This window comes from Astatotilapia calliptera, chromosome 16 (genome assembly GCF_900246225.1).
Source record: "Astatotilapia calliptera chromosome 16, fAstCal1.2, whole genome shotgun sequence".
Classification (NCBI taxonomy): Eukaryota; Metazoa; Chordata; class Actinopteri; order Cichliformes; family Cichlidae; genus Astatotilapia; species Astatotilapia calliptera.
The window spans coordinates 40,031-64,352 of NC_039317.1; the positions used below are offsets into that span (position 1 = coordinate 40,031).

General features: G+C 41.2%; 1 protein-coding gene across 2 annotated transcripts; it reads left to right on the forward strand.

Moving 5' to 3' along the window:
* The first annotated feature begins 2,711 nt into the window (after window positions 1-2,711).
* slc37a1 (solute carrier family 37 member 1) lies at window positions 2,712-23,997 on the forward strand. 2 transcript variants are annotated; one of them, XM_026144865.1, is made up of 21 exons: window positions 2,712-2,868; window positions 5,084-5,333; window positions 9,125-9,206; window positions 10,082-10,202; window positions 10,406-10,484; window positions 10,747-10,882; window positions 11,489-11,565; window positions 12,217-12,383; window positions 12,631-12,683; window positions 12,881-12,955; window positions 13,409-13,447; window positions 14,332-14,454; window positions 14,833-14,923; window positions 16,346-16,408; window positions 16,835-16,920; window positions 17,730-17,778; window positions 18,562-18,635; window positions 18,766-18,844; window positions 19,243-19,340; window positions 19,748-19,812; window positions 22,773-23,997. In XM_026144865.1, exons 2-21 carry the CDS (start codon window positions 5,278-5,280, stop codon window positions 22,786-22,788), a joined length of 1,629 nt encoding a protein of 542 aa, XP_026000650.1. In that variant the 5' UTR covers window positions 2,712-2,868; window positions 5,084-5,277; the 3' UTR covers window positions 22,789-23,997. The 2 variants fall into 2 exon arrangements, with proteins under 2 accessions (XP_026000650.1, XP_026000651.1); XM_026144866.1 differs by lacking the exon at window positions 13,409-13,447 and having other exon boundaries at window positions 2,714-2,868.
* Window positions 23,998-24,322: the final 325 nt, after the last annotated feature.

The window sequence follows — 24,322 nt, forward strand, 5'->3', positions numbered from 1 at the left end:
AACCAGTGGACAGGCGCAATTATACAGGGTGGGCCATTTATACGGATACACCGTAATAACATGGGAATGGTTGGTGATATTAAAGTCCTGTTTGTGGCACATTAGTATATGTGAGGGGGCAAACTCCTCAAGATGGGTGGTGACCATGGTGGCCATTTAGAAGTCGGCCATCTTGGATACAACTTTTGTTTTTTCAATAGGAAGAGGGCCATGTGACACATCTAACTTATTGGTAATGTCACAAGAAAACAATGGTGTGCCCTTCTCCCCCGTCCCTCTTCTCAGCTGTTTCTCTTTCCCTCTTTCTTTCTCCCCTTCTTTCCCCCAGTCAAGTCTGTCCCATGTTCAGTAAGTGAAAATAAAATAAACAATAAAAGGTGAATCAAATGGAAAAAAAAAGAGAATAGTACCTGCCAAAAAGGATTGCTAGTCCCTTTCTAGATGTTTTCTTTACGTCTTTATGGTAAATATGAAATATGCTACAATAACGCAATTGATAGCATCAGAGCATAACTTTGGCAGATTTTTGGAAAGCATCACATTTTCAAGAACAATCTGGATCCGTTTTTATCTCTCTTGACAGTACTCATGCTGCAGATTAGCTACATATAAATATACATGATACAAATGACACAAGGGGCAAATGATTTTCAACTAACTTGAAAGGAGATTAAAAAAATGGATAACGTGTTGCTCAGGTGCTGGGCAAACTGTTTCCCTGCTTAAAAGAAAAGAGAGAGAAAAAAAGAAGAAAACAATGGTGTGCTTGGTTTCAACGTAACTTTATTCTTTCATGAGTTATTTACAAGTTTCTCTTTGTTCACAGCCATTGACATGTCGAGGAGCGGATCGAAATTGTAACTGGGTCATTGCAGCAGATTTCAATGCAAGACATCCTACCAGACCACCCGTCTCCCATGCTGCAGTCAGCAAACTGCTTGCTAAGTTTCGTGAAACTGGTTCAGTGTTGGATTTGCCAAAATGTGGACGCAAGAAAACTGTCACTGATGAAGAAACATCAGTGGCTGTCCTAGCTTCATTCAGCAAGAGCCCACAGCGTAGCACTCGCCGCATGTCACTGGAGAGTGGCATTAGTCAAACATCCCTTCAGTAGATATTAGCTACTCACAAATGGCACCCTTACAAACTCCAGCTACTGCAGCATCTCAACGAGGATGACCCAGATCGGCGCACAGAATTTGCAGAATGAACAAAACAAAAATTGGAACAGGACCCTCAGTTCACGCAGAAGATTTTGTTCAGTGATGAGGCAAACTTTTATGTGAATGGTGTTAACAAACAAAACCACCGCTATTGGTCTGACACTAACCCACACTGGATGGATGCCTCCAAGACTGTTGGAACAACAAAAGTGATGGTTTGGTGTGGTATATGGGGAACAACGATAGTGGGTCCATTCTTCATCAATGGAAACCTCAAGGCCACTGCATATTTGAAATTGCTACATGATGATGTGTTTCCCTCTTTATGCACTGAAGCTGGCACGTTCCCTGAGTTTTTCCAGCAAGATGGTTCACCACCACATTATGGGTGCCAGGTCCGAGCATTCCTAGACGAACAGTTTCTGGAAAGTGGATTGGTCGTCGTGGGCCAGTTGAATGGCCCCCAAGGTCTCCCGATCTGACCCCCTTAGACTTTTATCTTTGGGGTCATCTGAAGGCAATTGCCTATGATGTGAAGATACGAGATGTGCAGCACCTGAAACTACGGATACTGGATGCCTGTGCTGGCATTTCTCCTGCGGTGTTATTATCAGTGTGTGAAGAGTGGGAGAAGAGGGTTGCATTGACAATCCAACACAATGGGCAGCACATTGAACACATTTTATAAATGGTCAGAAACTTGTAAATAACTCATGAAAGAATAAAGTTACATTGAAACCAAGCACACCATTGTTTTTCTTGTGACATTACCAATAAGTTAGATGTGTCACATGGCCCTCTTCTTATTGAAAAAACAAAGGTTGTATCCAAGATGGCCGACTTCTAAATGGCCACCATGGTCACCACCCATCTTGAGGAGTTTGCCCCCTCACATATACTAATGTGCCACAAACAAGACTTTAATATCACCAACCATTCCCATGTTATTGCGGTGTATCCATATAAATGCTTCTCCCTGTATATAATATACTATACCTTATATAATTATAACTATGTGGGTTTTAGACCTGGGCTTAGAATGGCATATGAACTTGTTTTTATTTATGAAGAAGCAGAACGTCCTCCCTCCCTCGCTGTATGTCATTATGTTGCACACTGGATCGCCTTCTCCACCCAAACACAACATAAATCCGGCCAACGATTCACTTCCTTATAAACCATTGAATCAGGTACTGGAGCTGTGACGTGCTAAATAAATCTTCGGACGTCATTGATCACTTGGGCGCTGTCTATTTTTTGACACATGAGCTGGAGCTTCAGCTTCACATCGCTACTTTGAGGTTTAATCATTGTGTGCGTGTGTTTTAGATATTGTGTTAGGGATTTTTAACTCTGGTCCTGCTGTCATCTGTAGAGTTTACTCAAGCTCAAAATGAAATATCCCATGTGAGTTTGAATTATTATTTTTCACAAGATTATTATTATTATTATTATTATTATTATTATTATTATTATTATTATCGTGAGCTGGTTTTAGCCCTGAAGCAAGCTAGACAGGGTCATCTGAACACGAGCGCGAGAGAGCGATGATGACGTCAACGACAGCCCGGGCAAGCCCAGCTGTGAGCGCGCGCGCGAGAGTGTGTGACAGTTCGTCGCCTGCTTTCGTACAACAAGGAAGTGGAGGGTATGTCACTGAAGGGAAACCTGCAACGAACGTGAAGCGCTAGTTTCCCCCTCCGAGGTAAGCCCCTGAGCAGCTATGGCGTGTTTGTTTGCAGTTGGATGTCTGCTGCTGCCACAGTTGTAGCGGTTTAGCTAGCAGTCTTTACAATGAATCGGAAGCTCCCACAGGATCGAAGGGCTACTCCGAGACGTTGGAGGCTCTCGTTTTTGCCTTTGTTAATGGTTTACAGATAACAGGGCGGTTTTGATATAGCTACAAATAGGAAGGGAAAATATCGCCAAATCTCACAGTCGGTGCATTAACCCGTTTCTCATCAGTGTCCGAGTAAGCTTTGCCGGGGGCCGACGTGTTGAAACGCAAGACTGCCACACATCTGTTCGACCAACGCCAGTTGATCTAAACGCCAGTAGATCTGGAACACCGGAAGCACGTTCTCCTTTCTGGCTATATTAATTTCTTTCAAGGAAGCAGAAACGGTGACCGCGCTGTTAGGAGAGTTGTGCCTGTATAGTTGGATGTTAAAATGTCAGAAGATTGTTAAACCTATATCATGTGATATTGATGTCACTTGAGATTTGTGAGTGTTTTTGGTGATTGTGATTATGAAAGGCTAGTAACTAATCGAGATCTCGGAAGTGAAATACATTGATTGCTTTGTTGTAAGTGAAGATGCACTCCCATTTAAATATCGGTTTTCTGGGTTTTCCGATCACTCAAAAAAGTAGTCTGACATGTCATGACATGACTACTTTTTGCTTTCTGTTTCGGGAAATCGTCTCTCTGACGATTCTTTACAGACCTTTGCATCTTCATCAGCTTCATCTCATACATTCTGCATGCAGAGGTGGATGATGACAGTTCTCTGCATTGTTTTTCTTGCCCAGTTGAGGCACTGTATCCACTGTATCCTGAATCATCCCAGTGTGATGCGAGTGAATATTCTAATAACCACTTCTCGTGTTCTTGTCTTCCATATCTGGTAAAGCTAAGAGTCTTAAGTGCCATCTCCTTTTGGACCTGGCATTCTCGAGGCACCTTTCCTTTAAGAATTTTACCTGTGTGTTGGCAACGCCTGGCAGAGCCCCAAGTCTGTAAAATCTTCAACTCCCACCTCTGGCAGAACCTCGACAGCATTCTGGGGGGAGGCTGGGCACATGAAGACCTTGTTGTAGACCATGTTCTGCAACTCCTTTGCTGAGGCGGCTGCAAGGTGGTTGACCATCATGGTGGTAACCAACCCTTAACTAGAGGTCAAACCTGTAGTTCGAGGATTTCTAACATCTCTTTGAAGGGAGCAGTCAAGTTGGAGTCCTATTGGCTTTTCTCAGCCTGTAGGACTTAGGAAGCAGCTGACAGATACTGGCAGGCCAATTCCACTTCCACACCTGAAGCAAAAAACTCAGGCGTGGAAGGAGTTTGGGGAGGCCATGGAAAAAGAATTTCGGCCTGCCACAAAACTATTCTAGCAAACTGTCAAGTGACTATGGAAGGTAAAGCACGGTGTATGATGGGGGCGAGGTGTTGCTGACCTCAGGATACTGGGTGTCTGGCTTGTTACTACGAGTCATTTGATCCCTGTATAACCATTGCAGGAGCTTGGTCTGCATTGCCAGCAATAAGTCATACTCATTCTTGCACACGTGTTTTACTCTACCAGGGCTGTCCTGGTGTCCTGTTACAGAGTCTGTTCATAGTTTTTAGAGAAGCTTTTATGTGAGTATGTGAAGTGGATGATGATAATAATAATATAATAATGATCCATTAATATTGCCCAGCCCTAGTACAGAGTATTATTATATCGTTGAATGTTCAGCCACAGAAAAGGCTTGAAAATCGCCCTGTGACCTATCGCAAAAGTATTTTTTTATGATCAAACTAATAATTTTATAGGTCTACAATTTGCCAGTTTTCCTATTAAAAAGTGTATCATCACCCTTGAATTTTGTTCTGGAAAATCAGAGGTGGTCAAACTGGGAATTTTTGTGAAATTTGGTAAATTAATATGGAATGACCCACGTGTCCTCCTGAAGTCAAGTTGACCAACTCAGTGGACTGAATGGGCTCACACATACTCGTTAGCAGCTCAGAGTTTGTTTGTGAGGTAGTATGAAGCTGCGGACCACATCTGAATTAAGCTGTGCAGTAAAAAAATGTCATATTGTAAACTAGGCTTTTTCTTGCCCTCTTAATATCTTTATTATTATTATTATTATTATTATTATTATTTATTATTAGCATTATCTCTTCTTCACTGTTCTATTCATCCTTTCAGACTGCTGACATCTTCCAACCAGCTCCATGGCTTTGTGGATCAGCTGACTGTAGTTTCTTTTGAAGATGGATATGAACAGAGACAGCAGGGCCATGTCTGCATGTACTTCATGATTTCCTTCAGCGCGAAGAGATTTGAATGCTGAGCCCTCATTAGCTGCCTGTTAGTGGGATTGTCCATACCTGTGTTCAAACATGGCTCCTGTTCCTCCAGGGGTCCGCCTGCTGGTGTCCTTTGACAGGGACCAATGGTGAGTTTAAATTGGACTGGCTGTCTAAAGGTGCTATTGACATTAAATTCTGACCAGATGTTGGTAACAACCCACCCAGTCCACAGATGTAAAGAAATCAAACCATAGATGGCCATAAATTATATGTAATAATGAGAAGTGGAACAGGGAAATAGTACAGAAACACATAAAGAAAGAAAGGTGCAAAAAGGCCTGGAAAGATTTTACCAGCTGAAATCTATCAGTAATTACAAAACTAACCTCTCACTTAGTGCAAATTAATATCAACTGGTTCAGTCCCAACTGGCGAGCTCTCATTACCAAGGTGTCACACAAGAAACATCTCATACTGGACAAAACCAATGGAGAGCTCCAGAAATATCTAGAACCAGCAGGCATGATTGTTTCAAAGAAAACAATAAGTAATGTCACATTTGCGGTGGGCTGTATGCAAGCTCACATACGTGACTGCACTGCTGAGGAAAAAGCATGTTGTGAACTACTGAGAGAACATAGTGTGGTCAGATGAGACTAAAATGAAACTAATAGCAACGCATGAGACAGTTTCCTCACACAGGAAGTGTGTTGAAGCTGTCATCACCAACAAAGGCTTTTGTATGAAGTATTAAATGCATTTCACTAAGCGTGAGTATTACATTATTACACATAATTTATGGACTTCTATGGTTGGATTTCTTTGCATGTGTGGATTGGATGGGTTGCTACCAACATTTAGTGATAATTTAATGTCAATAACATCTTTAGAGATATATTTACTTAGAAATTTGGTGACATATTCAATATTTATTTTACTCGCTGCATACGTTGAAACCGATCTTTCTGATCACCCTGTAAAGTTTACTGTACAAGGTCGAGCAGTCAGTTTCTGCCTCTTTGACGTAGTAGTTGGCCGTTGAGGCTGCAGCCGGCCAAGTGGCATTGTTGGAGCTGCGTCAGCAAAAATTCCCGGCAGGTAGTTTTACCTGTGCTTACACCTAGTTTCACATACCTGATGCTTTGTGTAGACTCGACTTTCAGGTTTCTGAAAATATGTTGGAATGTTTGTTATTTTTGGTTGTGATTGATTTATTTATAATATTTTTGTTGAAAAGATTTTTAAAAATCTTTCCATAATGCTGAATAAGCAGAACAGCAGTAACTTTGATCTCTTTCTTTCCTTTTCCTTTTTTTTCTTCTTTTCTTTTTTTAAGAGATCAGGATTTTTTTAAAGTAGGCTTTAAGTTGTTTGGGCTCATCTTTGGCCTGCATCCAGAAATATCATCTAAGTAGTTACGTTGGAATGAACAGGAACAAACCCATTTTTTGTTAACAAATGTGTTCAATAATTTTTCAGCAAAAGCAGGAGGGCACAGACTTCATAGGAAACATATCTTATTTAATGTTTCTGAAACATCCGAAGTTTTCTTTCTACTGCATGACAAATGCAGTAATAAGGTACACGTTTAAGACATTTGACCCTGTGTTTGGGTTTGTAAAGGTTTCATTAGTTACACTGTCTTCACTAAGCCTTTGAAAAGTTATAGTGGGATTTTGTTTTTTTACTTACTTGTGTGTTTATATAACTTAGATTAATTGTGCACTCCTCTGTGAACAGCTAGTGCGTTGGTCCCGGCCACCTATTATAAATGACCAATTTAGGGTAACACTGGTGATACAGAAAGGGGCATTGATGTGACACTCCATGCGTTAAATGTAGGGGTCATTAATCATCAGAGCAGCTGGTAGGAAGCACAGCTGCTCTGCTCATCTACAAGGTTGAAACTGTTGGTGGAAGTGGTTGTTATTCACTTGAGCTACTTGTAATTCAGACTGCTGTGCACTGGATATATCTAGCTTTTATTATTTGAAGGAAAAAAAAGACAAATTGTTGCCCACTATGTTAGTTCAAGAATGAATCAGGTTTAAACATAGAAGTCATCTCATTTAAATGTAGCACACATTTTGGAGGAGTTGTTAGGTCTGTTGGTCCTAAACTTTGGGAGAAGCAACCTGTCACTGAGCAGACTCCTCGGGTTGTTTGCACTGAGAGAATTGCACATATTGCACATTGTTCAGTGTTTTGTTGCTACAATGATAATAATGATTCTGATTCTGTGGATACTTTCCAGACGCACTGTGATTCACATCAGGAACATTAATGTCTTATGTTACCCTTGAACATTTCTCTTCATACAGTTATCATCTTATATGTCTTAGTGAGACGTTTGCAGCCTAACACACCTGGTGGTTTGTGAGCACTTTGTATCTGTCAGGTTTCAAGCTGCTTTGTCAGATGATGGATTTGGTCACCCTGCTGTACCCAGGATGCACTGCTGCAACATACTAACCACATGCTGTCCAACTGCTGGATAAGAGTGTATCTAACTTTTTCTCGGCCCATTTTGAGTTTCTGCTGCACAGCCTGGTAAAGCCAACCATAGTCTGTACTGCGGGTCAAATGAAATGTGGATTTTGGGCACAGCCACACCTTCTCTCACGTCTTATTTGACTGCATTTGACTTTCTGTCTTGAGCCAGCCTCTGCTTAGAAATGACCTTACACTCAAGTCAGACGTGTGTGAGCAAAGACGAGCGTAAATATGACTGACGTAACGCAAACAGTAAAGTACGCAATCCAGGTACAGGATATCAGGATTCTATTACAGGATGTAATAGAATTTGTTGGCTCCTCCTGCTTATTGTAACACATGATACATTTAATCAGTTGATGCCAGGTCTCTCTTGGAAATGAGATTTTTAATCTGCCTAAATATTTCACAGTACTTTTGCCTTTTTATTTACATATGTTGTAGCGTTGGTCAGCTAGGTTTGGGGCATCAAATCAGTTTGCAACATTTCCTTGTAGGGCCACAAAATGTCTGCAGTGAACCTTTGTGCATTTTACAGTTTGAGATGTGGACTTTCTTAGTAAAGTAACATCTAAAAATACAACAACTGCAACAATGTTTAAACTTGGGCTGGGCGGTCGACTCCATAGGCTAATGCTAGATGACTGATACTGTTACTGCCGCCAATGACAGTCACCAGTCACCAGACTGGGCGAATAGATTCATGTATAACCATTAGAGTAGCACTTTCACTCTCCTCCACCACAAATGTAAGCACACTGCACACAGTGATGCCTGATTTACCGTTTCCATGATAACTTAACATAAGCTGACAAATATCATCCAACAGCTAATATAATAATAATAATATGTTATAACAATTACGTGTTCTTTATTGTATTGTAAATGTGCTCACTTATTAAGTCCATTTTTTTAAATTCACTCCAACCAGCCAGCTACTGTATACATGGTGTTTTTCAGCCTGTCCATCTCTAAGCGCACTGTACCCTTGTTCTTCAAACAGTCTATTATTAAACAAAGAAGAGAAATGGCCAAGTTACCTGCACCTCTCCACCCTCATCCCCAACAGTCTGAAGAAAGGTTTAATACTCTGCTCCTCCAGACCACATAGGCCAGATACTGAACTCCACATTGCCCCATCAAGGTGTGAGTTTGTTGGTAACAGCTAGAAAGCATTTAAGCACAAAATAAAGCACTGTGACACTGTTACTCTCACAGCAGGGGGCTGTGCTACATGAACACAGCCCCAACATCCTTTTGTTAAGTATAATTTCCCTGGGGGAATTCAAAGTTGTGAGTTTGGTGTCAGTTACATCTTTTTTGTAGCCCACTGTATCTGGGGTAGTGCAGATGACTCATAATTATGGACATCTCAAACCTGTGATCTCCATGTTATGAGCTCCCTCATTTCTCAGAGCTGCCTTCCTGTGTGCTCTCCCTTCAGGTACAGAGCTCTCACCTTCATCCTAACCTTCTTGCTCTACACCAGTTTCCACCTGTCCAGGAAACCAATTAGTATTGTCAAGGTAAGATATGGTATTCCAGAAACAGTACATGGCATTAATGATTGTACTAATAGGTGCTGCACTGTTGTGCGATGTTTGTACACTGCTCCAAAAGATTAAAAGAATACTTTGAAAAAATAGCAAATCTCAGATGTTTGTAGCAATTATTTATATGTCAAGACCTCCGTATAAAATAAACTCATCATTCCAGTCTGTGCTCCATCACAGCTTGTTTACAGCCTTCGCTGGTTACGACCAGCTGGTGTACATTGTCCTAATAAACACCCGCAGCCTTGGGCTCTGTCCAAATCTCCCCCAAAGAAAAGAACAGGAGAAAGCTAAAAGAGGTAGCAAAGGAGCTTGATTTGTAATCCCAGTAAGAAAGAACACTGAACTGGAATGGATGCAGTCTGGACCCGGGACAAATTTATGAAAGAACTCAATGCAGAAAATCAACGGAGGTGGGACAAAGACTGAGTAGACGCTGAGTGGTGTGCTCTACAGCAGCGGTCCCCAACCTTCTTGGCATCACTGACCGGTTTAATGTCAGACAATATAGTCACGGACCGGCCTTTAAGGTGTTGCAGATAAATACAACAAAATAAAATTATACTACCGAGACAAAAACGGTGGTATTCTGTAAATATAATAATAAACGTGAATTCACTGTGTAATAACTTTATTAGCAGCGTCCTCCTGAAATGCACCAACAACATTGAGAGTAACATCCTCCTCTCTGCCCCTTAATGCTCTCTGGTCGCTATGGTAACGCATAAATATTTCTTTCTCTACTGCGACCATCATGGAGTCAGGGAGAAAAGTTACCCAATCATAGTAAAGACCCCTGTTTCTTCTTCCTGTGTTTTCTGTGTGGCTTAATGGTTTTGTGCTTACAGAGTGAGCTTCATAAGAACTGCTCAGCTGTCAGTGAAGCAGCCATCATTGCATCCAGCAGCAGCCAGCAGCCCTCCCTGCTATCTCTCCACACAGATGTCGACTGCGGCTGGAAACCTTTTGGTCTGTCTTATCTTGAGATGTTTTCATCTTTTTAGAATGTTTATAATGTTACAAGTTTACACTAAAGCATCATCAGCAGCAGGTTTCTTAATACTCATGCATGCAAAACAGAGATGAATGTGTCGAGCAATTAGTAAAAACTCGCAGATAAACAAAACCTGCTGTGCTGTCCTGAATTAAACACCTGTTCCCCATATTTACAGATAAAAGCAATTACAAACAGCTGCTGGGAGCCATGGACTACTCCTTTCTGTGTGCTTACGCAATTGGAATGTACTTGAGGTAAGATGGCAAGGTGTGGAGGAGGAAATGATTTTACACAGTAAACGTGAACTGGTGATGAAGAGAGAAGGCCGCAGCTGGCCAGTGGATTTGAATAAGGCACCTTCTTGCTATGAGGCAGCAATACTAACCATCTGCCACCCGCCGTTATTAGTTGGATTATTAAACTTTTTTTCTCTCAGTAACTCTCAAATATTTAAACTACTTTATGTGCTGAAATGTGTGATGGTTAATATGATGTCATCACTGTGCATCCATCTAGCGGCATTATCGGGGAGCGCCTGCCCATTCGTCTGTACCTCACAGTGGGCATGCTGGCCAGCGGTGTGTTCACTTGCCTATTCGGGCTTGGCTACATCTACAACATCCACAACCTGAGCTTCTATATATTTGTCCAGGTGAGGTGCAGGATGATCATTTTATAGGATGATATGTTCATTTACACCGCTCAAAAAATTAAAGTAACACGTTAACACACATCAGAGCTCAATAGTAAAGAAAAAGAACATCAGATATGTCTGTACTGATATAGACTGGGTATGAATAGGAATTAAAAGACTTCGTTTGATGAAAATGACAATTATAAACCTACAGAGGGATAAATTTAAAGAAACAATGAAAGTGAAAAAAGTGTAAAAATAATGTGGCAGGCTAGTCCACATCAAGGCCTGCTCCTAATGAAGCAGTGGGTGATATCCTGGGCATCTCATGCCAGATGTGGACCTCACTGTCAGCAGCACTGAGCTGCTGGACGGTGAGGTACAACCTCACATGACACTGACTTGGCTCAGAGACATTACTACGACTCCTACTTTTACAAGGACTCTCCAGCACACATAGGAGTGTAAGTGGATATGCACACGAAAATGCACAATGACAGGTTTATGTAGCAATAAACTTGCCATTGTGTATGTTTATACAGAGGAAGTGCACATGTGACCCTGTAAGGAATGCATAACAACAAACTGTTCTGCACAGTGATTCACCTTCTTGTCATTTTGCAGGTGGCCAATGGCTTGGTTCAGACCGCTGGTTGGCCTAGTGTAGTGACCTGTATCGGCAACTGGTTTGGAAAGGGAAGGTAATGTCTAAGAATTCCTGGCTGTATAATGCACACTGGCTGTTAGCAGAACAAAAGAAATAAAAAGTTGGACTTTATGACCGAACAAGATCCATCCATCTATTTTCTTCCACTTAGCCAGGGGAACTCACATTAGCATGTCAGTGAAGAGATATAATCTCTCCAGCATGTCCTGGGTATACCCTGAGGCCTCTTCCCAGTATGACATGCCTGGAACCCCTAACTCAGAAGGCATCCCAGTCAGATGCCCAAACCACCTTAACTTTCCATGTGGAGGAGAGCAGCTCTACTCTGAGCCCCTCGAACTGCTGCGCTCTTCACCCTGTCTCTAAGGGAGAAGCCAGCCACCCTTCAGAGAAAGCTCATTTCAGCTCGTCTGCACAGCTGAAAAGAGCAGAAATATCTGTCCATAGGAGTTAAATAGCAATTGATCTTTGAATACATGTCCTTACTTTAGTCATGTCTTAACTGCTTCAACTGTGGGGGCATTCGGAGGGTAAAACTCTTTCCAAATATCCTGGGATTTCCTTACCTGGAAAGTTCAGCATGCATCAAAAAAAAACCAAACAACTGCCCAAATACTTGTGGAGCAGACTGTGTCTCTGTCAGCGTCAGCACTGTATGAACCGAAGGTCTCTGTTTCTGAGTCAGGCGTGGACTCATCATGGGGCTGTGGAACTCTCACACTTCAGTGGGAAACATCTTGGGCTCTCTGATTGCCGGCTACTGGGTCTCCTCCAACTGGGGCATGTCCTTCATCGTACCAGGGCTCATCATCATCATCATGGGCGTGGTTTGCTTTCTCTTTCTCATTGAGCGTAAGTACAGCTTCATCATGTTTTTCTGATGAGTGTTATAAGGAGTTTCTTGTTTTTCTAAGCGCACACATTCATTGCTCAAAGAATGCTTGCTATCAAATGAAATGAATGCATTTAGATTCAGTTAGCTGAGGCAGGCTGCTTCCTGTGATTGTCTTTTCAGTACGTTGGCTCTTTGAAGAATGGACTTTATAGCTGTAAATGGATTATGTTGTATTAACCTGATGGCACTGTTTTCATTCTTCAGATCCTAATGACCTAAAAAACATCTATACACAAAATTCATCTCTAGGCAAGACTGTAAGTACACAATTTTTGTTTGTTTTAATTTCTTATAATGAAGACTAGTTTGGTTCATTAAGCATGAATAATATTTCAGTGTAATATTAACTCTGTCATTTATAATTAAATGTGGAAATGAAGGAAAAAGTATTTTATTTTTATTTGCATTATCAATCAGCAGCCCTGTTTAGCTGTGAATGTCTCTCTTTGATTAGGTCCCAAGCAAGAGTTGGAATGGAGTGAACGGACACACAGAGGTGTATCTACAGTACAAGGACAACAAAAATCAGGTGTGTCTCACAGTTTAACTTAAAACTGAGATTATTTACTGTACTTACTGTAAGGCCACGCCTTATTCCATCACACATCACATGGTCATGATGGATAACCAATCCTACGCACGCACCACTGAACTAATCGCCAAGTATGTTGTGTGTGTGGACTGCATGTACTGTATTTCCAAACATCTATCATCGATCAGACTAGAAGATTACAAGATTATAAGCTTGTAATCTTTTTTGCTTTACTCTAGAACAAAATCAGCCTTCTGTCCATGTTCAAATAAAACTTTAATACTTTGTCAGTGAAAAGTTTCTAAGTGGCACATTTCAGACTGTTGAACAATAAACTGTATAGGCCACATTTTGGAAGCAAGAAATGAATTTCATGTGTGCATCTAATAGGACCGATTGTCATGCAGCACCACAGAAACATGTTCTATTATGTCATTGTAATCCATTCAGGTCTGCTATTATTACAAGGATAGTATTCAAAACAGGAAGGTCAGTTCTTCCGAGATCTCTGCTGGTGGTCAGAGCTTTGGATGCTGGGTGAAATCACTGCTAGGCTGAATCCAAATGTCTGGACATGAGGAATGACTGGAGCGCTGAAGAATGCTCAGGGTGAACTCGTGTTTTAACCACTCTACTAAGGAGGCAGAAAGGGTCAGCATTAAAGGTGATGGGGGGTTGCAGTCAAGCACACTCTGACTGCAACAAGGAGCTCTGACTGATGACCATGATTTTTTTTAGTATTAATGTAAGGAGATGTTTGAATTTAAATATAGTACTTATCCACATCTGTACAGTGTCATCAAAGCGAGTCCTACCCTGCAGAGCACAGTGTGTCTGCACAGACTTAGTTTTAGAAAGCAAGTCTGCAAATATGAGAAAAATCAGGACATTCGGATTCAGCCGCAGGGTTTCTATTTTTCTCCTTTTTTTTTCTCCTTGTTTGGAAGGTAGTTGGGCGAGGTTTTCCAGCTCCTGTTCTCTCAAAACTTATCAGTGGGAGTTTTATCCTTAGGTCCTTTACATGAATGCACTGCTGGCAAACATCTACAGTATAACACCAAACTGCTGACATAATCGTACAGTTATACTTCACATACATGGTGACACGACGTGTGTTGGTCTGTACCATCTGAAGGGGAGAAATATTCCTTGGTTATTTAATTAGAAAGGAGAATCTTTCAATAATTGGTCTTAAATTGCAGGTTGACTAAGTTCACTCTTTTCCATTTATTTATTTATTTTTGTAATTTTATTTATGAAACAAAAGTCCAGTCTAAGTACTGTCAGTGCTGACCCCTCGGGGTCCCCTTTGTTCTTCAGCTGTCCGGTGGTCTGGGTATGGGTACAGATCTTTGCTCTGCTCTCTCCCTCAGAGCTACGACACAGAGCTCCTGTTGCCTAGAGAGAGCGAGCGCATCCCCATGCAGCCGGTTGTGGTGGTGAAGAGTGAGTCGGAGCCGTCTGCCATCAGCTTCATGGGAGCGCTACGGATACCTGTAAGTCACACGTGCGAACCTGTGTCCATCACCTGCGTCACTCTGATGCTTTCACTGCAACAAAGTCTGACCAAGTCTCCTATCAGGCAAAAGTCTTGTGATGTTGTTTTAAGAGTGATGCTCTAAGTAAGAGCAGGATGTGTAAGATTGTTGTGTAAGTGCTTTAAGATAGAAAATCAATTCAGAAGAATCATCTTGTTTAGTTGCTCTGGTTTTTAGATCTTTTCTCTCAAAGTGAGAAAGAAACAACACTGAAAGGCTTATATTTGGACAGCTTTTGGAGCGATTAGCTTGCAGTTATCTGAGTTGCAAGCTGAGGCAGATCTAACGTAACTTATGAAGTAAGTCTGATTACTGTGTGCGTTTGTTTGTCTGCAGGGAGTGGTGGAGTTCTCTCTGTGTCTGCTGTTTGCTAAGCTGGTCAGCTATACTTTCCTCTTCTGGCTGCCGCTCTACATCACCAAAGCAGGTGAGGAGCAAATAGAAACCCGTCAGGCACGACTTCATGCATAGATTTTGACTGTGGATTAAAAAAACAGATTACATTGACAGACGTCCAATATGTCAAAATTTATACGTTGGCTATCTGAAGCAGGACACTGAATTATGGTTAAATTGGCAAAAAAAAAATCTGCAAAAATACTGGCCAACTGAGAGACTGGAGTAGTGTTTACAGCCGTATTGATCCTGTCAAAAAACATGACATCAGTCAACAGAAACATTTGAACTTCATTTATTGTCATTGTACAGTGAAATTAGCCAACAAGACCACAAAGGTGCAAGAAAGTGACAAGTTTAAAAACAACAATATAAAAAAACACTATTTACACAATGTATAAGATACAAGAACATTGTGAGGGCGTAGATAAGGCATCATTTAACAAGTAAGGGTGAAGGAGCTCTAGTCATTAAGATGGTGAAACTGTTGGGTAGGATGATAATTGCACATCTGCCAGCATATTGCACAGGACACACACAGCTGCAACAGAATGACTGTAAGGGAGGAGTCTGCTCAGCCACACACACACACACACACACACACACACACACACACACACACACACACACACACACACACACACACACACATTACCATAAGTTCAAAGTTTGGCTACTGTGCTGCAATTTAATACATACTAGATGTGTTGTTAAAAACAATAGGTCATACTGATAATGTCCTGTAGGTGTGAGAGCAGACAGTCAGCCAGGTCCTTACATAAACTGAACAGTTTTTATGAGCCTGGTTTGGTCAACAAAGGCCAGTTCACACTGGAAAAAGAGAAATCTATAGGACTGTGTGAAGATGGATTCATTTTGGTTTCTTTGGGTGCTGCTTGAAACTTGTTTTTGTTACTCAACGACCAATGAGCTTATGAATGGGCAAGGCATTAAAACCCTCCACAGCTGTTAAGACTCGTCCCAGAGTGTTGGTCAGTGAAACAAGATTAAGTTGTTCTGAAGATGAATGCAAGCCTCCTCGACTTCTCATTGTTTGTGCAGTACAGCCAGCAGTGGCAACAAAACGTTCTTTCAGTCCTTAAACATGTGAACTGTGGTGGACCTTGAGCTTCATGAGTTACTGTGACCTTCTGGTTTCATTTGTAATTAATCCACAGAAACATTGTCAGCATGTAATATAACATAGTTAAAGACTTTTCTATTGTCTGTTTGTAATGTAGTAACTGGGTTATGTAGATATAAAACCAGTATGTTAAACTGAAAGAGGCTGATACAGAGTGTGGCAGAGTTGCACAGGCTTCTCACAGATCACGGAGCAGATGTTTTGTCCTCAGGATATTCTACAGTGAGCAGTCCACTCATGTGTCAGACTGTCAGCAGACTGCTGAAGAAGGAGAACTGACATAATAGACTCTGTGTTTGTGTGTTTCAGCTCACCTGGATGCCAAAAAGGCTGGAGATCTGTCCACACTGTTTGATGTGGGAGGAATTGTGGGTATGTGCTGTTTGTGTGTGCTCGTCTGTCCCAGTGGACCTTCAGCCTCACTGTTTAGCAATGCTTGGGGACAAAATTGATGTCCCAAAGTTAGAGACTGTGTTTGTTTTTGTGATCTAGAAAATGAAGCCATGCAGTTTACAGAGCAAAAGAACAGAGGGACATTTTCCCGTAGACATGCACACTGTGCATACACAGAAAGAGTCTCTCCCTGCTGGCCTTCAGACAGAATGCAGGTTTAAAATCTATTCAGCTTCACTTTTCAGACCTGGAAGCTTCGTGCATGCTTTGCATGTCTGTGGTTTTTGGTCTGTGATAATTAACCCTGATAGAGACCAGCTGTCAGGGTTTATGAAGCAATGTACAACATGATCACCATGAAGTATTATGATGATTAACGACTGAATGTGTCTTTCTGTCGTATAGGGGGCGTCTTAGCAGGTGTGATCTCTGATAAATTGGGGAAGCGAGCCACCACCTGTGCAGTCATGTTACTGGTAGCTGCTCCTACAGTAAGTCTTCACTGTACTGCAACAGTCAGGAAACATCGTCCACTGTGTGCTGCAAGACTGTGAAAACACTCTTTGATTATGAAGCCTGCACAGGGGAGATTAGACCAGGTTTTTGGCTCCCCCTGCTGTGCAGCACTTGACACAGTCACTTCATTAGGTGGTGCAGGTTGGCTCCGTTTTGCCTTCAGAACTACCGCGATTCTTCATTTCATAGGTGCTCAAAACATTCTTCAGTTGTTGGCTGATTGTCTAGAAAGTATATTTTCTGTCCCAGTACATCCTGAAGGCACACTGTCAGGTGGAGATCTGGTGACTGCAGAGACCCTTTGAGCACAGTGAACTCACTTCACATGTGAAAAAACTAGCAGACAGAAACTGTCTCAAAATACCAAGTCTGTGCAGTTTTTTGTTGTCCAAACTTTGGACAGTAAATGTAGCCTCAGTTTACTGCTGAGAGGAGTGACCCCCATCTGACATCAGCCATCATCAGCGCCGAGCAGCCAACAACCATGCTACGTTCACAGACACTTATATCACCTCTTTTCCCTTTCTGATGCTCAGTTTAAACATCAGCATCTTGACCTTGTCTACATCCCTAAATTGAGCTACTGCCATGTGATTGGCTGTGTATTTGCGTTAACTTGTTGAACAAGTGTCCCCTATAAAGTGTCCAGTGAGTATAATTGCTGAGGAGCAAAGATTACAACACATTTCATGCTATTTTTTATAGTAAAAGGCTTACATGTAAGAGTACGAGGTGATATTAGACACATAAGTGTTAACTGTCCTGTTTTATTCTTTTCCTGCAGCTTTACGGCTTCTCCATGATCAGTGAGTTTGGTTTGGGGCCAATGATTGGTAAGAACCAGCTAGCACTGAATGATAGTTAATCAGTAGGTCTGGAACAATTTTCTGTTCCTTAATTGTAATATATGTAAATGAAAGGATAAAGGCATGTTAGCATATGCTTCAGTAGTATGGCTCTGCAGTAAAAGGTTCAAAAGCGGCCTGCAGTCCAGACCTGTCATGTGTTGTTTGTTCAAACAGAAGCCAATCAAATTCCTCTCATACTGCAGGCTTACTCCTGGTTCCCAGGTTACTTAATGGGAGGCAGAGCCTGCAGCTTTCTGGCCTCCTTCTGTGGAACCAGCACCCACTTTGATTCACGAGTTGGACAATAAATAAATTCATATCAGCACTAGAGTTAGCTCCCCCTTTGTTTCCAGGTGCTGAGGTCCGTACAAATTTAGTCACATGAGCTGGTTGCATTTATTACAGTAGGTTATCAGTCAGCGATTGAATGTCCAATCAAATCTAAATAAACACAAGTGACTTGTTTACTGTGGCATAAATGATGACTCTTGGTTATTCCCTCTGAGCTGCTGATGGTCAAGGGAAGTTGGCATTATGGGATACAATGTAGTGCCTTCAGAGCAATATCAGCTCACATTTACTGTAATTACATGAACACACATTCTAATGAAGAGAAGTGCACATGCTAGTAAGACACTACCGGCAGGTTTGTGGAGGACACAAACACCTCAGCCTGCATGCATTTGTTTCCAGCAGTAAGATTTCAGTGGCTGCAGAATTTCCATTCCTTACAACCAGGATAAAACGTCCTTAATCTGTGTGCTTCAGGGATGCTGTTAGTGTGCGGAGGTCTAGTGAATGGACCGTATGCGCTCATCACAACTGCAGTGTCTGCTGATTTGGTAAGGATGTTTAACACTACTGTAATTCCAGTGTGATTGTGTTTGTAAATCATCATTTATTTCATTTTAAAATCACCTTTCTCCCCTTGTCGTCTTTTCCTCTGCCCCCCTTTTTTCTATTTGGCTGTAGGGCACCCACAAGAGCCTGAAAGGCAACGCCAGAGCACTGTCTACAGTCACAGCCATCATTGATGGCACAGGATCTGTAGGTCAGTACTGCTGCTCAGCTTATGTTTACGGCTTGTTTGGATGAGAATGAGGGGTCTTATTAGGGTCCTATTAGTGATATGTATGATAGTAATAATTGTTAATAATTACATTTAACAAGTGCATGAATCCTCAGCCAAGAATTGATTTTAAATTTGTGTACAATGTAGTAGTAGTTCAGAGTAATGAGGGCATCTCATTGGCTCAGGCTAAACAACGAAGCTCTGGCTTTGTTGGATTTGATGATTATAAACGATACAAATATCAGTTTAGTTACCATTTAATGATGATTACATTAGCATGCCTTGTGTTATTTTTACTCATTTATAATCATCCCATGTAGAAATGTGAAGAGAGGATTCATGTACACGAATAATCTTGTTCATGTTTGTGATGTCAGGCGCAGCACTCGGCCCGCTGTTAGCTGGACTGCTGTCTGCAGGCGGCTGGGATCAGGTCTTCTACATGCTGATGACTGCTGACTTTCTTGCTCTGTTGGTAAGGCCTTTAACTTGCATCATATAAGAAGATTACAAAATGACAAAACGAAAGCAGAAAATTTGCACCTATGTGCACATTAGCACAGAATACTGGCCTCTTTGAACACACTGATAGTTTTCCAGCTCTTTGGTTCAGTCACTGCTGCTGTAAAGGTTTTTTGTAACAACAAGCAGCTGTTTTCAGAAAATCAGTCACTACCTGCTCAGCAGCAAAGAGCAGACAGATGCAGAGACCAGCTGGTGAAGCAGTGAAAAGTCAGATATTTAGCTCAGGAGCTGGAGTCGAGAAAACTAAGACAATGTTGTGTTTTTACCCTTGTTTCTGATGAATAAAATGAACTGAATGACGAGTGGTCTTGCTTGCTATAGAAAAACAGATGCTCATACTAATGTGTAACCTTGCAGCTTTTGCTACGGCTCGTGACAAAGGAGCTGGCCTCATCTAAATCCCATCCTATCTCCACTGTAGAGTAAGTCCTCCTGTTATCTCGATCATGATTATACTCAGCCTGACTGCTGCTTTTGGTGCTGTACTGTAATTCTTGTGTATCTGCATTAATTTGATGTTCAAATGTTGGGCTGCTGTTTTTTTTTGTTTTGTTTTTATAACAAAACAGTTATAATACACTTAGAAGTACTTCAATGTTTATATTATATCTTTCAAACATGCAGATAATAAAGTTGAATTCTACTCATATGGATTAAATACAACATGATTAGTGTGAACACTGGCTTTGCCCCCAAAAATAAATAGGCTTAATCTACCATCACTATGATCTTTTTTTAGTTTACAATCAGAATCGCTCACATGGAGAAAACAATGCTTCTGATTGTGTTGGTAGTCACATGACTCAAAGCCATCATGGAGCTTCATTCCACTCATTGTAGCTAATGTAGTATCAGTGGGCAAAGATGACAGATGGTAATGAATGTAAAATGTCTACAACAATCAGATGTAAAACTCTGTTTTAACAACGAAAGAGAGCCGCAGATTAAGAATAACTAAGGATTAAATGCAGCGTGGGACACCAGTGCATCATGGGAAGCCCTACCAGACTAGGTCCATTCCAGTGTTGCTACAGGAGTGATCGGGTCACCTGATCCAGCCCAAACTATATGCTTTATCAAAAAGGGAATTTTTAAGCTTAATCTTAAAAGTAGTGAGGAGAGGGGTTTGAAAGCCGAAGACTCTGCATCCAGTTCTACTTTTAAATTTCCTGGGAACCCCAAGTAAGCCTGCAGTCTGAGAGTGAAGTGCTCTACTGGGGTGATATGGTCGTATGAGGTCTTTAAGATAAGTCTGGGCCTGAATATTCAAGAGCTTATATGTCCAGGTTTCTTAGGCAGTCACTGTATTACTGCATGTTTAAACTACAGCAGAGGACAGACTGATGTTTATAATGGCAAGAACAGACTGCCTTATACTAGGCTGAATTTCTTTTTAAAAAATCAGGGATGAGGGGAATATGAGGGCTTAAAATGGGAAACCACATCCTCTAAGAGGGACAAAGTCACAAACTCAACCTGAGTAAAGGCAGCAGCACAGAGGGGTCAGGAGAGCTGTGATAAGAGCCCTGGTGGTGACAGCCTTTTAATAAAAACGCTCAGGAAATTATTGCATATATCAGGAGAAGCTTAAACAGACATGCTGTGGAGCATTAAGGACAGAGTCAGTAGTGTTAAATGACACATGTGAGTTATGGCCTTTGGAGGAAATGACATTTGCAAAATATTTCTTTTTTGGCTTTTTGATAGCGTTGCAGTAATGACACCGGCAGTCTTTTAAAATGTAAAACGACACCTGCAGTTTAATCTTTCCTATCTGCGCTGTGCTCTGCGACATTTCCTCCTGACAGCATGAGTCATTAAACCAAGGCTCAGGTTTAGCTTTAGCTGTCTGGTTTTTAAATGGAGCCGCAGAGTCCACGATGGTTTGACAGCAAGAATAAAACCAGGAACTAAACTCCTTTCAGTCAGAATGGCCACAGAGCTGATTGAAAACAGCAGAAAACAAAAAAGGGAGATAATAACCCGAAGGCCAAACAGGAGCACAACATGTAACTGCAGCATGTGTAAAACCAACAGGCCTGCCTGTGACCAACATATCCATGCTCATAGAGCCGGTACAGAGTGTTCCAGATTTAAAAAGTCAGTGAAGCACAGAAAGTTCTTTATGAAGTTCTTATTGGGGGGGGGGGGCATGTTTCAGTCACACACAAAACATCGAGATCATGGGAACTGAAAAAGTCCAGAAGAATAAAAGTTTTCCTTACTAGTGATCTGGTGTTCACCAGGCAGGAGCTGGAGCTTTGGCTTCGGAAAGCTGAGAGACCCGGTGCAGCAATCTCAGGTTTCAGAGATATTCTCGTGCAGGTTTAGCCAGAGCATAGCCGGCAGGGCCGGAGAGTTCATTACAGCTGATCATGGGTACCAGGCAGGTATCAACAGAATCCGGGAAATGGAGAGGCACAAAACAATCTTTGGAGCCATCCATGTGCTGGTCAGACAACAGCAGAATCATACCTCAGGGAAAACCTCACCTTTACCTGTTGAGTGCTCAATATATAAACACAAGCAATCTGTGTGAGTGGCAGAAGAGCAGCCACACACACCGACATCATCTTAATATCACTAGTGGAGAATGAAAATGGCAGACATGTCTTCAGTTAGACATGCCGAATATCCAGTTGTGGCCAAAAGTTTTGAGAATGACGCAGATGTTGGGTTTCACAAAGTTTGCTGGGATGAGTTTGAGTTCAGTCTAATAACAGATAAAATGATGCGTTTCAGCGGTCGTTTTCATTATCTACATGCATGTTAGAGTCACCCACAATAATCATTTTAAAATGATTTGAAACTCTGAGTAAGAACCAGGTGGACGATGGATTACAGCAAATAAAACTGTTTTTCCAATTTTCTGGCTAAGATGCACAAACTAAGTGTCAGGCTTTCAAAAGATTTAAAACTCTGTGTGTTTGGTTGGTTCAGGAGGTTTACACAAGAACTGCACATCTGAAATAACTCAGACATAATTTAAAATTATGTTGCTGCTGTCTCTGTGCCAAATTCTTCTATGGTCTTGTAAGATTATGGAAGACCAGCACCAGACATGTTACACATCTTATTCTCTTTATTTTTCTTATTTTTTTTGTGTGTGTGTTTGGTTGAGCTTATACTTGAGTTTCTTAAAAACCAGTCCAAACTTGGTTCATGACTGGAATATTCTTGTCCTTGTACGACTACAGTCAGTGATCGACTATGTGTTCTATCTCGGGGCTGAATGTGAACATAACATGTGCAGATTGATTTATTTCCTAAAAACAAACCAGCTGTAATGTTCCCTCGTGGGCAGGAAGTTCACTGGTGTTGACTGTAAAGCTTAATGACTCAACTTATCAACACAGCGTTAATGTTTGTCTCTTATTCACAGGTTGAAGGAACACTGAGCACTTTGATTGCACTGCGTACACACCTACACGCAGAGTGCAATGAAACCACTTAAGGTTGATATGGATTGTGACTGGACTGCCCTGACAGATGAAACTGATTGTTAATAAACCAGCGTGTATGCTTGTGTGCGCCTACAATCATGCTGCAGTGCTTTACTGATGAAGAGCTATGACTGAAGCTGTAGCTGCTGCGCTGAGCAAGCAGCGCGGCACACAGTTTAAAAGTCTCATGTGCACTTACTGTACTTGCTTAACTTCCCAATGTCCCTCTTAGCCCTTGAATTCAGTTTGAACTTGATGACTGGTATGTCTTGCTGCTCACTTGTATGTTGGAACTTTTTCAACCTTACCTGTCCAGTTAATTTAAGGGGCTATTTGTAATTGTGTGCCTTTTACAGTGGTACCTAGCTTTGATAGTTGTTTTTTAAAGTTATCAATCACAGAATTAAGAAGAGCTTCATCAAAGCTGGGGTCGTTGCCGGGACTAAAAAAACGTCAGACCTGCTACAAAAACAGCAAGCATGCAGTTTTTACACTTTACTTCCTGTGTAGTTCTGTAGCAAATATACAGAAAACATACATGATAGAGTCTCAGGTAACACTGTACTCGCCCAGGACTTCATGATAAATAGCACTTTAACGATTGTAGTTCTGCCAATTAGAACCACTAAAACTGGAAACACCACAGGTTGCTAGGTCTCTGTGTCCTTACTGTCTTTTTTGTATGAATAGTGTTTTATATTGTTGGTGTTTGTATTGGCAAAATTTTCATACAGTTCATTTATTTGGTGCCATGTGAGCTGTCTGTCAAAGTTTGAGGCTTATGAGGAGGACTGATATTTTTATTTTTATTGTTGTACTGGGATAAATTCATATACCTCTACCCAAAACCTGGACAGAACCACTTCTTAATATCGTGCCTAGAGCTGTTAACTTTTTTTGAAATTAAATTTAATCAGATAGCAGTCATCTAGAAACGGTGATGCAGAACTAATTCCATCATATCTGTTGAAGAGAAGAAGGAAAACAAAGACCACCTCGTTGAACCAAAGAGATGATGGGATTGGTTTAGTTTACATGTGTATTTATTTTGAAAATCATTTTTGTTTCCTTTTCCATTGTCCTGTGGTAGTCTGTGATTTAGTAATAAAATGAATGTAGCTGATCTCTCTCTCTCTCTCTCTCTCTCTCTCTCTCTCTATACACACACACACATCTGTGTGGTGATTTGGGGGGGGGGGGGGGGGGTATTTATGTTAGATGAATAAGACTGTTTCTGTTTTACGGTGGAGAGAATATTTAAAGAATATTTATTGAGAAGGACTGAACACTACATTTAATTCTTGTTCTCATGATCTTATACGCATTAAAAATTCACAAACTGTATATCATGAATTAAAACATTGATTTATTTTTCTGCAGATTTGTGTTTTAATCATTAAGAGTGATATCTTGTATGTATTTAACCTATGAAATAGGTTTATGTAACTGTATTTTAAAGGGGATCTTGGTGGTACTCTTAAGACAATAT

What these genes read in the sequence shown, in the direction of transcription:
- slc37a1 (XM_026144865.1), top strand. Translation starts at nt 5,278, where the DNA reads ATGGCTCCTGTTCCTCCAGGGGTCCGCCTGCTGGTGTCCTTTGACAGG. An exon ending in AACCAATTAGTATTGTCAAG is followed by an intron (nt 9,207 to 10,081) that starts GTAAGATATGGT and finishes TTGTGCTTACAG; the next exon opens with AGTGAGCTTCATAAGAACTG. An exon ending in GCTCTACATCACCAAAGCAG is followed by an intron (nt 14,924 to 16,345) that starts GTGAGGAGCAAA and finishes TGTGTGTTTCAG; the next exon opens with CTCACCTGGATGCCAAAAAG.